The sequence below is a fragment of the Cyprinodon tularosa genome, unplaced genomic scaffold, assembly GCF_016077235.1.
Source record: "Cyprinodon tularosa strain WSP-4 unplaced genomic scaffold, ASM1607723v1 ctg304, whole genome shotgun sequence".
Lineage (NCBI taxonomy): Eukaryota > Metazoa > Chordata > Actinopteri > Cyprinodontiformes > Cyprinodontidae > Cyprinodon > Cyprinodon tularosa.
This window is the reverse complement of record NW_024039013.1, coordinates 718,320-735,000: the sequence shown is the minus strand read 5'-3', so window position 1 is coordinate 735,000 and position 16,681 is coordinate 718,320. Positions and strand designations below refer to the sequence as shown.

Sequence of the window (16,681 nt, the reverse complement as noted above, 5' to 3'; positions counted from 1 at the left end):
AGGGACAATAAATCACACCTGCAGACATACACAATCAAATGAGGAAAATAAGGCTGGGAGCTAAGGCAGCTTCCACTGCTGCCAAGCTATGCATAATACATGTGAGTGAAATGACACCTGGCTGTATCAGGTAAGACCGTCTACCTTCCAAGAGAAAGATCCCTGCCTTTGGAGCCTGTTATAGTGTTGCTGAAAAGCTATCGGGGCAGACCAATCTAAACAGATGCTCAAGCCTATCACTGCTCATTCTAGTTTACAGCAAAAAACTCACTGGAGTGGAGAGAGAGACAGACAGAGGCGTAATTCTGCACAAGCTGACTGCCTTTTCAAATGACTTCCCTAAATCTCCACAGGGAGAGGCCGTTGATTTAAGCAGGCTCGTCTGAAGGCTGGAGGAGGCGCAGACGTAGAGATTGGTGTAATGCATGATTGCCTCTGGGCCTGTGTTTTGTAGATGAAAGTCTCTGGAGGCAGAGGAAGACGATGCACATTAATCTGCCAATATCAACCTTTCTTCCCAAACGCAGGCCATCCACTTCTAATGAAGGACAAAGCATCTTCTGCAACTTCAAAACTAGCCTTCAAATAGTAGGAGCTTCGTGTTTTTCACCCACATTCTCCTTCACCTTCTGTTGCACACGTCTTTTATTTTACTGAGGGGCTATTTAACACCAAAAAAAGGCTTTGATATTTCATTTCGCATAATTGTGCTGGAAGAATAATCACGAGCTGTTTGAAGGCAGGAGAACAGCTTCACTGTCAAGGTTATTATGGTTTACAAAGACATACAACACAAAAAAGACATCAAACGAGACAATCTGGGATACGTTGCAGGGATACGGATACAATGAATTAAGGAAATCTTTATGGGGCTGCTGTGTTTGCATTCCATTATCTTTTTTTGTGAAGCTGAGATGAAAAGTTAAGGTTTTATGTCGATAGATGCTTGAAGGATACGAAGGTAACATTATTATTTTTTGTTTTTAAGAAGCAAGTCTTGAAGCAAAAAGAAGATTTCAGTTTCCTTTTAAAATAAGATGCTTTCACCTTATTCTAAAAAAGGAGGAAACAACCTTGATTCATACTGAGCATTTCTTTTTCCCTTGACCTTTAAAATGTGTGCCGACCATTTCCACCATGTTGTTTTCAATATATGTTCATAACTTTTAGAGAAAATTTACACCATAACACAACATTTGGAAATCACTGCTAAGAAACCTCTTTTAGTACACTGAAAAGATCAACTCATATGATTTACTTAAAAAATATATATATTAAAAAGTATTTGCACAAAAATGATTTAAGTAAAATTTAATGCTGCGATATCAAGAAACACTCACTTGCCAGTATCAAGTGAATTTTATTTGAGGGAATGTTGTATTGGAATCACCAGACATTGTTTGCACCCTTAGAAAACACCTCCAAAAGTTACTATTCCTTTATTGCATACTCTTATCTTTTGTAGTTATTCTGGACATCTTGGAGGTTGTAATTAGTAACTACCAGATTTCCAAGGGTACAAACAACACACAGAATTGGAATTAATCATAATGACATTTCCTATTAAACTTGACTGATGATCTAAAACGCTCTGAGCCTATTTCACTGAGCTATTATGGAAAAAGGTGACAACATATTGTTTTGCAAAAACTGGATCCAGGAAAACAAGACAAGATGAGGCCTCCAGGGTTATTTTACCTTCACACCACAGTGAGGAGAGGTGGAATGAGGAGCAAGGAATTGTGGTTCACAAAGAAATAATAACAATAATACAATCAGTATTCAGATGTATCACGTTATGATCTGTCTCTGAAAATATGAATGAATAGCAACACAGTAGGTGTAATATGTAATGGAATACCATTACATTAAATGGCAATGCATAAAAATAACTTGTTAATTGTGGGACTGTAGATCTAATCCAAACTTTCCAGGTGATAAACAATAAATAAGAGTCTAATTCAAGATGAAATATGTGTGAATGGAAGATTTTGAGCAAACTCATCCATAACAGTGCTTTAAGTGGAAACAGAAAATGAGTCCACTTAATGCTAAACAGTTGCAACAGGAACATGGTTTAAATTCTAGACAGTTATTTTCTTTCCATTTATAAATCCAGTTTCATTAATAACTCTGACTTGAATTACATCATAACAGTTTCCTTTAACTCTAGCCATATTATTTTATCCAGCGTTCCACCCACAGGTGTCACACACTGCCCAAGGGCACCAGGTACGGTGTAAGGCAGCGACAGGCGGCAAATTGAAAAATCTCCATTCTAGTAGTCATAGTAGCGCCGTTAGTATGAAAAGCAGAGTTGACTTTCCCCTTTGTGTTCGGGTAGGAAATTCTCCCTTTATTTCAGGTGGGGAAACCTGTACAGTGTTATGTAATGGACGGTATTGAGGATTGGCTGGTAGAAGCAATGCTATCATGTTTTCTTTTAGTACAGATGGCACTTTATATAAGTAAACAAATTACAAAGAACAAATTTCTCTGTTCTTTCCATTTATGTAACAAGCTTAAGGTTGAACTGTCAAACCACAGACCAGGAAAGAAGGACATCAAGTGAGAAATGGATCTAAGTAAGCACCCATGGCTCTGTGCATGCAGCTTGTGGGGCTACTTGTCATTCAGACAGTACCTCCTAAGTACACCCTGCTTTACTGGCCATTTTACTCAAAATGGGCGACCTAATTTACTAAAATGAGCATCAAGCTGAATTGGAATATTTTAAATAAGATTGCGACCAAGACCAAACTAAGCTAAAAGTTTCAAAATGTCATGCTGAGATTAATGTGTTTGAACTGATGCAATGCAAGAAAATGAAAGGTAATGGGACGGACCGGCTGTGTGGCCTTGAGAGGACCTCTTAATAGTGAGGTTAATTTACATAAAAGGCTTCTGATGGGAACACATTAACCTTTTCTGAGAATGATGGAGGGATCAAGTCAAGACGGCTGACATGTCCTGCCCGGAGCCTACACTGCATGCACATGATTTAAGAAATGCTTTGGTTAGTCACCATCTTACATCATCTACAAAAGTAAAATAGCAGTCCAGAAAGACTGTAAGATTATCAGACTACTCCACCATCAGTACTGACATTCAGGTTTGAGAATCATACCTTATGTTGAACCACCTGACATTTAACAGCAGACCTATCTGTTACCAACCCATACGAAAAGTTATGTTTTCGATTGAACTGTCAAATGATTAAAAATTTAAGGTTTCTTGAATTAATTTTATTTTAACACAATCCTAAATATTATTGAAAAATGCACAGTTTCTGTTAAATGTCTGTTCTGTTTTCAGAACAGAAAGATAAATGTCAAGAAGTGGATATTACATTTAGTGTCCAAAGAAATACTTTCATTCTCAATGATTTTGGCAACTTAGCCATTTCACTTTTTTTTGTTGCAAATACAGGATAAGTGAATGGAACGTTTTTTCATTTTAAACAAACAAGCCGTTACACCCAAATATTTATTGTTACTCACGGATGTCCAGTGGTCTCCTGTCAAAGCAACATATTCCGCTGAAGCCAAGTTCCTCTTTCTTTGTTTTATTTTTAGCCTCATAAAGTTTGTTTATTTTAGTCATCACTGTGCCTCTCAATGGTGACTTGAAGCGGGCGTCTAAAGTCGTAACTTTCAAAACTTCTGTCTCCACGACAATATTGTTTGGTCAACAGTCCTTGGCTATTTATCTTGGATTTTGTCTGTCAGCTTCTTGGATGTACTTGACTTACTTAATGCCCTGCGCTCGGTGAGGGTCTGACGCATGTCAGGCGAAACACCTGAAGTTGACGCCCCAACAAATAAATGCTTGGCGTTAAGAGGATAATTAAGGCTTGAGGTGCTTTGGTGAAACGAAAAGTCCTTCTTGCAGTGTGAGCCAACCACAACATGTTTGTTTACTGTTCCATCTTTGTTTTCAGTCCATCTAGCAGGCCAAAGGGTTCTTCTGACTCCTCCATTTCAATTATATCAGACAATTGAAGTGAGGATAAAACAGGGCAGGAACCCGTTAATGCATAAAAAAAATATTGTTAATTCCGAAAATTAATCATCTTGTGTTAATGCGTTCATTTTGAGAGCCCTGGTTTTCGATTATGTCCAAATCGACCAATTTAAAGGACTGTTTATCAACTGCACCAACATGAGACCAATATTTTTATTGATCTTTTCTGTCTTTGTTTTATTTATTTGTACTTTTATAGACCAGCCAATATTTGAAAATTGTTTTTAGTTTTCCTAAGGGAAGGCTATACACATAAATGTCAGGGAATTGTTTGAGAGGCAGCAGTCCCCTGGTAGGCTGTGGCGTTCTAACAATATTCACCTGGTAGTTAGGGGCGCAATGCGTACAATAAAACATTCGCCATATCATTACACCCATACCACTACCCTAACCCTTTTCCAAATCCATTGAAGCACATGGAAGCTCAACAAAATTTCAGCATTAAGGTTAAATGTTACATAAAAAATATATACTAAACAGACTGATTTAAAAGAGTAGTACATTTAAGCAGTTTTTGATTGCATATGTTGTTGCTGTAAAGGTATTGTCTCTCACCTCTTGTTTCGGGATTCTGACATAGCCCAGGTGAGGCTTTAAAGCCTTGTAGGACTGCTTGGAGAACATCCAGCGGCTGCTGAACGTCTGACCAAACACAGGCTGCAAGAGGAAGTACGGCTTCTCCGTGAAGTTCACCACAACCACGAAGAGCGACACAGCTACAATCAGACTGGTGGCAATCAGCGACTTCCTCTGTGGAGGGAAAGACAGCATTAGGCATAAGCTGTATCATCCTCTGTTTTAATCAGGGTAACAGATGAATCTGGGGTCCACGTTTGATGTGATTTACTGATTAGGAATCTGAACCTTGGCACAGAAAGACTAAATCGGAGGTCCGAGTGTGCAGCTTTCAAGTTTTATACTCTGTAACACAAGACCAAGGGAATATATATGCAACAAGGCCATGTATGGGGGAGGGTTTTGATATATGAGCAATTGGAAAGGGTTGCAGTAATGTTACCCAGATTCTCATTTAGTCCCTTTAATTTGTACAGGGAGGTGCAACAGAAGGAGGGTCTGAATATGCATAACTGATGCCAGATACTTTTACTCCTACCAATGCACATCAGTCCCTCCTCTCAAAATGTCTAAAGACATCTTCCTTTTCGAATAACTACCACCATTATACACCATTACACACCACAGAAAATTCTTTATAAAAAGAATAACACTTAAACAGTTCAAAGTCTAGAGACTAAAGCTTTTAATTTCACCATAATAAAATGCAAAATCTTAATTAACTTTTAAGTAAAAACTAATTTGGGGAAAAGTATGTGCCATGAAAAATAGATCCGAGAAGAGGCACATCAAAAATGTGTGGCTGAGAGGAAACAAGCTCTGCTCCCGCGAGAGAATGTTTTTCAAAGCAGGGACTTGAAAGAAAGTACTAAACTCAATCTCTGCTTTTTTGATTCAAGGCTAATGACTCTGAGTTACATCTTGTGTTTAAATCCAAGCCTACAAAGGTCTCTCCTCCTCCCGCAGTCAATTTGCAGAGATTACCCCTTAATCACTGCTCCCTATAGAACACCATTTCACACCTGATGTGAGTGAGAAGATATACTTTCAAAAAGCCAGCTCAGCTTCTTCAAAGTTATCAGTTGGGTATGTGCTTTGGAGAAGTATCAAGACCGGATGTTGGTCAGACACATGAATATTGCATATCCAAGCCACAAGAGGCATAACAGCAATAGTTTACCTTTGAGAAGATTGATTGGACATTGATAATTTAATAAAAGTGTTGTGTGGTTACAGTAAAAAGAAAAGGACACCTGAGTGAAATTCTAGGATTTTAACAGGAAATATTACAACCTCTGGTCTTTAATAAGTTCTGACATGATTAACTGTAAGATCAAGAATTTACAACAGCTTACACTTGGAGATTTTTAAATATAAAAGGAAACCCATCCAGACAAAACTAGTAGTTTCCTACTTGTCCTGTCAGGACAAACTCTGAAGCCATTTTTTTCTGCCACACCTGCTGAGTAGAAAATGTGAATGCTTTCCACAAGCCGCACAAGATCGAGCTTTCACAGCAATGTTTGTATCAAAAATACACCGAGCATTAACAAGCTGGGTAGTGAACATAAAGCTGCTGTTGATTGGGTCCTACTGTTGGTAAGTACACTGCTTATTGAATTGTTTTATTCTATTTATGTATCCATATCTTCCCTGTTTGTTATATGTGCATTTTGAGGTTCTAGACAAATATATATGGAGCTGAACATCGTTGATTTACCATCGGTTTAGTCATTTTAACTTTTTATTTTCCCTAAAATGTATGCGTTTTACTTTGTCTCTTCCTGTCTTAGTCATGGATTTGTCAGTAAATTGCTGTTTTGGTCTGACCAATGCTATGCAAGCAGGATTGTAAAGAATTGTGTGCAGTCTTACCAGCCACATGCATTTCAGTGAGATATAATGCTACGACTTCATAGATGCTAAATACTTTCTGGTGTATCTGGATTTTATAATCAACATGCAAATGCTAAGGTCAAAAATTTGCCTGGTAAAGAAATGAGATGTGTGAATACTAGTATTTGGAATAACAATGGTTTAGAAAGTCAACAAAGAACTTATGGTGAAACTTGCTGTTTTTTTACACCAATTCACTCTTTGGGCTTTTTCAGTTTAGAGTGATGTCAGTCCATCACCTTTTGTTTTTCGACATATACTCAAAAATGATGAACAAGCTACAAGTATGTTTGGACGCAAGTCAACTGCCAAGGATGATTAAAATTGAGCAATATTTTTTAAGTAAGTGGTAATGTCTTTTTTCCTCTTTTTATGAAACTTAAAAGGACAAACAATACATTGATTAATCAATTAGTCAATCAGAAACAGCATCTAAATGAATCTTTACTAGAGGATTACTTACCATGTTTATAATGTGCTTTCTCGCTAAGAATCAAAATAAAGCAACAGCTGGGGCTGCATTACTTTATGGATAGCAGAATATGAAAGTAATGGGTATTATGGTCCAGCAGTAAGAGCCTGGAGTGATGAATAATGGATAAGTGATGGAGAAAAGGTTTCACAGAGGAGAAGGTATTGGCAGAGCAGAACTGGAGATCAATGCACAGTACAACAAACAAATCAGGATATTGTAAAGAAATATCTGATTGCTACAAAATCTCAGAGCCTAAAGCTGATCACATATTTCGGCAAAGCGAGAGATGTTTCATTTGAACACCCTTTACTGCACTAAACCGCTAATCCAACAGACCACACCACTGCAAACCCCAGCTTTTTGTTAGTAGGTGTTTTTCTTTGAAGTTATCCGATGGAGAAAAGGATCAGATGCAGTTAGACAGTGAAACCCCTGCTGAAAAAAGGGGCTGCAAGCTCTGAACTCCAATATCAAACATCCTAAAAGAAGAGGCCGTGGAGGCTTTGCTTTATGGAGACAAGATCAAACAGTTGGGGTGCAGCATAGTTCAAGCTGGAGAAGATGGTGACTGTTACGCCTGCCTGATAAGTCTGCCCCTATTTAGCTGATGTATATATATTACCATGCAAAAACATTCAGCCTTTTCATTTTCATATTGTCATCTTACGACCAAAAGGTTTGATGGTCTGCCCAGTTGTCTTTATACGCACAGATATGTATGTGTCAGGGAGAACCTGATTGGTTTATCTTGTGATTCAGAGATTTTATTTTGTATTTTCCCCAAAGCTAATGTGTTTTACCTTGCCACAGTGGCTCTCCTCCTATCGTATTCATGATATTTCCATCAAATTGCTTCATAAGGTCTATCCTGGTTGAACCTATGCCACAAGGACCTACGCAAGAATCACAAGCTGTCTTGCTACTCTTGTTCATTTTAACAAAATGTATTTGAAACAACTTCATAGGATATGATTTTCCATCAGATAAGAAGCAAATTTGTGTCTGGTGTGTTTCGGCCTTTAGTCTAAAAATGTTCACCTGACGCTGCATAATGGAAGCTCATTGCTTCTCCAAGGGATAGAATAAATGCAGATGACGCATTTTATTGAAATGTAAAAAGTTGCAAAGAAAAATAAAGATCATTATTGTACTTACTATAAATCATTGATTATCATGTGCTGCATGATAGCCCATTTTGTACCACTGTTCAGAATCAGAACCAGAATCATGAATTGCCTGTGTGACTTTCCACCAGCTTCGTTAGATTGAGTGGTGTCTCAAAGTTGCCACTGGGTGTGTGCATGGTTGTTTGTCTCTGTGCTCTCCTAAAATGAATTCTCATGTATCAGAAAAACAATTTTATGAAGGAAAATTTTAAAATCGTACAGGGCAATAAATAAATACACAAAAGCAAACACACAAAAGCACATGCTTTGGAAAAACAAAACCCCAAAAATGTTTACCCTTTACCTTCAAATCCAACACTATAAACCATGTGTTGTTCACTTAAAATTACAATAAAATACATTAAAGGTTCTGGTTGCAATGGGACAAAAATAAAACAAAATTAGCTCAAAGTCTATGAATACATCTGCAAAGCATCCCATTATGCCATCAATGAGTGGCATAATGGGATGCTTTGAGTATGACAGGTTTCCTATGAGGAGTATTTCTCTATTTTTTCCAGTTTTGTCTCCTGCTTTTATATAAAAGCACTGTTCTCTGAAGGCGCAAATACAGTCTGTCTTATTTTATTAAAAAAACTGCAGGTCATTTTCTGAAAATGTGGTGTAATAGCCTATAATCAAGCCTCCATTACAGGGCTTGAAACCAATTCCTTGTGATGCAGGAGAGTTCTCCAAGGTGTGGGGAGGGGGGATAGAAACAACCCTCAGCTCAGCCTGCAGAGCTGAAAACCTCCTGTACTCAGGAGGACAGAAAATTTCCTCATCTCCTTCAACCTCGACCCCCTTGTCACAAATCACAGGGGAAATGATGTGTCAGAGTCTGGAGGCAATTGGAGGCCTCGGCGTGGGCGTCACGGGGCGCTGAACTTCAGCTGGCGGAGAAACTCAAAACTCTGTACGTCTGTTCATCCATTAGGGTGATGTTAAGTCAGATTATTGAGCCATGAGACGCTGCAGTGAGGAGAGAGTCAGAAGAAGTACAGGGGGAGAGTGGACCCATTAACACCATCAGAGAGGGAGCAGGCAGCTATAAATTCCAAACATTAAAGCTTTTGGTCAATGTTAAAACCATTTTAGCTTGAAGACGGCCCGATATGCGACTGCATTGACCTTGTTTAGCACCATCGGATCAGGAACTAACTGCGGTGCTATTTACAGCTGTAACCTAGGGACGTTTTATTTCATCTAACCCGGCTGAAAGCTTTGAGGGAGCAGTTTGTGAAGGTGCTAAAGCTTGTACGCTGATGGACTATTGATCTCAGTTCTCTGACTCCAAAGAATTACAAGGAACTGGGACACAAGAGAGCCACAATTTTCCTCAATCTCTCCTGCATCAAGTCAGTGTGAGCACATTATATCCAGGAGAAACTAATATTGAATTATTTCAGGCAATGATTGAACTGACCAGTGCCAAAAGGAACTGCGCTGATATCTTACAAAGAGAAAGCACGGATAACATAGATTAACTTTTTTCCATACTTTTTATGGCCTATGCTATAAAGTACAGAAAGTATAGATCTTTAATGCCTGCCCAGTTAACAAGATTTCCACTTTCTCTGAGTAGTAAGCAGGTATGACGTTATGTAGGCAGAACAGATCATTTTTGCAAAAATTATGATGTTCAAATTAGCTGTTCTATTGGCAGCTAATCTGCAACAGTGACAGTGCCTGATGTTGTCTTAGCTTATGTCTAGCTAAGCTCAGATGTGTCAGATGCCTACCACATTCACGGTACACTGTCGAGATCCACTCCAAGGTCTTTGACTTACAAAGAGAGCAGGTAAGAGGTCGAGCCACAGCCAAGCAGCCAGAAATAGAACAGAAAACCAGAATTGGTCTGTTTCCCCGCCCCCACCTCGGGTTCTAAGATAATCTGTCATGCTAATTCCTGAATAACGGCCCCAGCTAATTAGGGCAAAACCAACAGGTGAAGAAGGTCAGAGTGTGGACTGAGGGGGCCATGGAGAAACTCCAGGACTGTTTTGATTGCTCTGACTGGAACATGTTCAAAATGCGGCTACATATGACAACAAGATCAGTATTGATTAATATGCCAGGACTGTGTCAGCCTCCATCAACAATTGCAGGATGTTGAGGATGTCAGCACCACAAAGAACATCGCCAGCCGGGCCAACCAAAAACCTTGGATGAAGGGGGAGGTTCAGAAATTGCTAAAAGCACAGAACTCAGCTTTCAAGTCTTTTGATAGAGAGGCACTGAGGACAGTGCGTGCCAACTTGAACATCAGCCATCAGTTCAGCAAAGCAAAAACCACAGCCAGAAGATCCAGGATCTCTTCCATGATTCCAGCAACACCACGAGGTTGTGGAAAGGCATAGGGGCGATCACAGACAACAACACACAATCGCCCCGGTTGGGTGCAGCTTATGCTGACTTCCTAAATGGAGCAAACAACGTCTTTGGAAGGTTTGTGGAAGGTTTGGAAGGTCTGATGACACATGACTGCTTCCCCAGGTTCACCCCCAATCACATTGTGAAGTTTGCAGACAACACCACTGTGGTGGGCCTTATCAGAGATGACAACAACCAGGACTACAGAGAGGAGGTGGAGCAGCTGGTGGGCTGGTGCAGAGATACCAGCTTGATCCTGAACTTGGAGAAGACGGAGATCATCGTCTACTTCAGGAAGACCCGGCCTAACCACGCTCTACTGCTCATCAACAGCTCAGCTGTAAAGGTGGTCAGCAACACCAAATTCAATCAATCAATCAATCCATCAACTTATTGTCAACTACTGTATAAGTTAAAAACTTAGGGATCTTTTTGTAGGTTAAGCCTGATTTAAACTTCTCAACAAACTTATTTCTGACCTGCCTGGTATGTTGACTGGACTTCATGATACTGTTTGTTCCCCAGTATTTTCTTAACCAACCTGTGAGGCCGTCATAAGTATCTGGATTTGTACTAAGATTAGATTGCACGTAGATGGACTTTTTTTAGTCTTCAGCAATCATCAGCCAACTTCTGAAAGCAATTGGTTGCACTGAAAGAAAAAGACACTGAATACTTTTGCACACTGCTTTTATTTGTAAAAACTGTTTTAAATAAGGTAGTTTTCTTTATATTTAATAATTGTATCCAACTTTCACACAAAATGCAAAAAAAAAAACATATTGATTTTAGTTGTTGTAATGTGAAAAAAATGTGGAAAAGGTCAATGGGGTCTGAATAGCTTTCCAAGCTTCGCTGTTGTGTTTAATTTTGTGAATCTTTGATTAGATTGATTGGTCATTACTGCAATTTTTGTGAGTGTGTGTGGGAATGTGCGGTTATGTATCTCAATGACTAATGGTTGTTTTGTGGCCCATGTTACTTAAGTCCAATGGTTTTACAATTTTTTTTCTGTAAAAAAAAAAATACTAAAACAAGCTAAAAAGGATAAAAACTGTCCATAACAAATGCATTTAATTCTACAAATTTAAAACATCATTTTGATATAGTAAAGTGCCTCCAGGTTGTTTAAAGCTCCAATTTACCAAAGTATCAAACAAAATCTTCCCCATAAAACCTGTTTTTATAAGTACTTTTTTTTTTTTTTATGCTGTATTCATACACACCAACAAGGTTTTTCCTTTTATTTTTATGTCCTCTAAACACAATCAACTTTTTTTTCTCTAGCTATTTTCTATAATGTGCACCAAGTTGGTATTACATCTCCAAATTGAAGAGTTGCCTTAAAGGAGTGCTCAGTCTACTAGTGTGATGAATGGAAATTCAAGGTAAATTAGCTGTTTAATTCTTCATACATATACTGCAATCAAAATTTCCCCCCCACCAGGCTCTATATGGGCATGAATAGAATACAATTTCCCACAATGAATAATCCTCCAGCTCGGTAAACAACGGGACAACGCCGTAGTTCAATCTAAAAAGTTAATAGCAATGGGTATTGAAATAATGAGAGGCTCAACCTGAAGAAAACGGCTTGCGAAAGAAAAAAAAACATATCTGCCAGCTATTTTTGAGTGTCTCCTGGGCAGCAGGCACAAAGAAAAGCTGAGATTACATTTGCAATGCAAAAATGCTGTTTCCACTGCACCTGATTCCTGCCATCACGCTTCAGCGGCCAGTTAAAACCCAATTTCAATTAAGGTGGTTAAGAAAATATATTTAGTCTTTCCCTCAGTCTCACTCTTGGTTCTCTCCAAGGTAATAAAACGAGATAAACAAAAATTTGCTCCAGAGATTGAAAGCATAGAGCTGTGGATGTGTGGACTTTATTTGTGCCATGTTTTCAGAAAAATGTCTCACTTAAAAAGTCATCCAAGTACAAGATAATAAAATATTGTTTTCCCAGAGGAGGAAGAGTCTGAGTGTTTGCTGGCAGTAACACAATCATGTACAACCCTCTCTGCTAGTTTCACCCACAAGAAAAGACTGTAAATCAGATTCAGCTCTCTGGAACAGTACTGATTCATTTTACGAGTTAGTGGTAAGTTTATTTTGGGTTTTCTCTAAATAAAGCTTGTATATGTAGCCTAATATGTTAAGGCAAAATCTTTTATTATTAAAAGTTATTTTTCTATATATTTCCCCAGTGTATAATTTCTAAAGTTCTGTGGCTCTTTTTTGAAATCATATATAGAGAAATAATAATTGTGAATGTTTCTACAGTAGATCTATGAGGTCGAATCACATACACAGTTTCTATTTACATGTAATCTATGAATTATGTTGCTAAGATGAACTAGGTGACCTGCAGCAGCAAATTAAACCCTCAAAAGACTTTTCTCAGGCATCCTTGATAAATCATTCAACTCAGCTGTTCCAGTCATTCTGATGACAAAGGCTATCTTCAAAAAACAGTAATGCAGATGGATTCTGGAAACCTCTATGAAAGAATGGGTTGCTCTAAGAAGCTCAGGGTATTGCAGCTTGGCACCAGGAAGGGACACACATCTACAGAGACTGACATGAAACTTTCTTGATGCTAAGTATTTTACGTCAAGTGGTAGGGTTTTAACAAAGTAGGAAATACCGCAACTCAGCTGCAAACTGAGAAGCATGTGAAAACATAAACTAAGCTGCTGGTACTGCAGGTGAAGCTCATCGAAAATGTAATGAGCACACAGAGCAGTAGTGAAAAGTTCGGCATCCATTCATTGCCTACTTTGTGTATCAACGGTAACGGTTGCTAGGTGATAGAGCATACAAGGGGTGAAACGCCTCCTTATTTTCATGAACCACTGAAGGACCCAGTCCAGATAGGCCGGGTGCTTGGAGGACACAGCCACTGAAATCTAAAACACCCATCAAGTGGGTCCTTAAGCATAGAAGGAGCACAGATTATCTAGAATAGGTCATACAGATCTTCATTGTTGATTTTCCAGAGTGACTACCTTGGGGATTACACAACTAATTGCAATCTATGGCATTGTTATAAAAGAGAAGTATACTATACTGTAAAACTGTAAACACAGGGCACCTTATGCGGCATGACTAGTGTCTGGAGTTTTCTAAATATGAGCGATCCTGATTCTGATTCTAATTCCTCTTTTTAAATCCAGCTCAGATTCTTTTAGGAGGAAGTTTTCATGTCACTGAACAATACTGCAGAGGGCAATCAATTTATTCCCCTTCACAAATTGATGATTTTGATTGATTTGGTTGTTAGTTCTCTTCGTACTGCCTTAGAAAACGTAGTCCCTTTGAAAAACATAAACCTTAAAAACAAAATGCTGGCTCCTTGGTTTAAAGCAGAACTGCAAACTCAGAAGCAAAATGCTAAGAAACTGGAGAGAATATGGCGCTCTACATGCCTATGGGAGCCCTACTTAGTCAGGAAAAACAATTTACTGCTGTATGAGATGACCCTTCATAAAGCCAGAGCAGTATATTTCCCCTCATTAATAGACGAGAATAAGATATCTTTTAATTCTGTTAACAACCTCACCAAGAGCCATAGCTCTGGTGAACCATATGCTTCCTGCTCTTAGTAGTAATAATCTTTCTAAATAAGATTGAGAATAAAAAATTCTATTATTCATAAGAGACCTGAATATTTTGCAGGAATTAAGTAAACAGCACTAGGCTGGTTTAAATCTTATTTATCTAAAAGATTGCAGTTTGTTCACATCTATGACAAATCTTCCTCATGCGCAAGGAGTACCACAGGGATCAGTACTAGGGCCAATTCTCTTTACTAAATATATGCTCCCAATTGGTAGAATTATTAGAAAGCATGGGATTAATTTCCACTGTTATGCTGATGATAATCAGCTTTATCTGCAAATTAATCTAGATTAAACTTGACCATTACGTAAACTACAGGCATGTTTTGAAGAAGTAAAAAGCTGGACAACTCTTAACTTTCAGCCTCTGAATGCAGACAAAATAGAAGTTATATTCTCTGGACCAGAGTCTTTGAAAAATAAGCTGATTAGTCCGTCACCTTATTTGGATAGGATTAAATTAATCAGAAATAATAAAATAGACAATCTTGGTGTTATTTTTGATCAGGACCTGTCATATAAATCCCATATCAAAGAGAATTCTAGAATTAACTTCTTTCATCTGCAGAATATTACAAAAAATAAAAATATCCTGTCCAGTGGTGATGCTGAGAAACTAGTTCATGAATTTGCTACTTGAAGGCTGGGCTAGTGTACCTTTTCACCATCAGGAAGTCCACAAACTGTAGTTAAAAGCCTTCAGCTGATGCAAAATGCTGCAGCCAGAGTTCTGATGAAAATTAAAAAGAGAGATAATATCTCTCCTCTCTTCTCTTCATTGGCTTCCTGTTAAATCCAGAATAAAATATAAAACCCTCCTCCTCATAAATAAAGCCTCAAATGACAAAGCTTATGATTTAAAAAAATATATTCACCTCAGAAATTTAAATTTGTCATAGTTAGAAGCAATTGAAAAGTTCCCTCCTCCACTAAACACAAGGGACTAAACTAAACTTAAGTAGCAATGCTGCAGCATAAAGTATAAAGTAAAGAATAGTGCGACACAATAATTTTCCTAGAGGGCTTCCTTTTGAGTCAATGCAATCAGCTGGTTTCCTTGGAAAGAAAACTTTGAACCAATCTGATTGTATGATCCGGTTGAATTATCTATGAAAAGTAAAACTGCCGCTATACAAATAAACTGATTTGAATCAAACATATTAGAAATAACCAGAGTTCTACAAGGATGAAATGGTCTAAACTTAAATAAAACGTATTTTTTTTCTAAAACTGTGTTCTAACTTTATGTAAGCATTACTACTATCATCTATACACACATATATATATATATATATATATATATATATATATATATATATATATATATATATATATATATATATATATATATATATATATATATATATATATATATATATATATATATATACTTATATTATTTTCAACCAGTGTGTAGATATCAAACCTATGAACTCTAATATAATCTCATTAATTTTTTATATCAAACTTTCTGTTTGGAAAAAATTATTAAAACGAATTTACATACATTCAATGTCTGATGTTTCAGGTACTAATGCCGTGTACGACAATTGTATTATAAAAGTGAGCTGGAGGAAAAACCAGCAGTAAAGTATCCTCTAAGAGTTAAAATTCTCAAAGTTGTATACAGCAACGACTACTACAGTTACTGTATTTTTAAGTCTGGCAGATTGAGATCAAATTGTTTTTTTATTCTAGCCAGAATGCATTTTCTACGCATTCTGGCTAGAATATCCAGGGTAGAACATCCAGAATTTTGTCTGTTAAGACGAAAAGTAAGAAGGAAGAAAGTATCAAAAAGGCTTTGCTCTCCCTGCAGAAGGTGTGCTATGAATTAAGAGGAGAAAAAAAACCCTCAGGGAACCTACCTTACAACACCAGTACAGCAGGTCAAAGACAAGTTAGGCGGTGTTTAATTATGTTGGCCATGCGCCGTCCTTTGCATAATATAATCACATTGCCAGTGTTGCAGGTAGCCGACCGTTCATTCTTTTATTCAAACACACTTTCAAATGCCCAATCACAAACAGAAGGTTGAACATAAACTACTGCACATTCTTCACTTAAATAAAGCAGCTTTTATTTCAAGTGGGCAGAGTGGCATTGAAACTAGGAATCGAAAATAAAAAATATGAATGATTGCGGGAATACTGAAAGGTCAGAACTGATTCTGATCAATTATTGATCCTTGGCGCCCAACCTTAAACATGACATCATAAAAAGAGAAAAGGTATGAAAAAAATAGTCACACAACTATCAAAAATAGCCTTTATTGATGCACTAAGGGACTGCTGCTGCTGCAGAGAAGTCTGTGTGGATGTGTATTAAAAGCCAGGTCAATGACATAGAAGTCGGATAAAATGCAGTATGTTCAGACTGTAGACACTCTGAAATATGACATACCTATTCGATTTAGTACCACATGATAATGTGGATTAAACCTGACTTTTCTTTAGCCGAACTATTCAGACTGCTGGGAAAAAGACATTTATGAGTCACGTATGTGCAAAAAGATAGGATATTCCTGTCGTGTAAACTAAGCCTTAAACTGT

The 16,681-nt window shown here is 37.7% G+C and overlaps 1 protein-coding gene across 1 annotated transcript in view; it reads right to left on the bottom strand.

Annotated features, from left to right (window-relative positions):
* st6galnac3 (ST6 (alpha-N-acetyl-neuraminyl-2,3-beta-galactosyl-1,3)-N-acetylgalactosaminide alpha-2,6-sialyltransferase 3) overlaps window positions 1-16,681 on the bottom strand; it is a 159,359-nt gene that overhangs the window by 106,009 nt on the left and 36,669 nt on the right. The window contains exon 2 of the mRNA XM_038291956.1: window positions 4,579-4,773. Within this exon, the coding sequence (XP_038147884.1) occupies window positions 4,579-4,773 (195 nt within the window). The remainder of the gene's footprint in view (window positions 1-4,578; window positions 4,774-16,681) is intronic.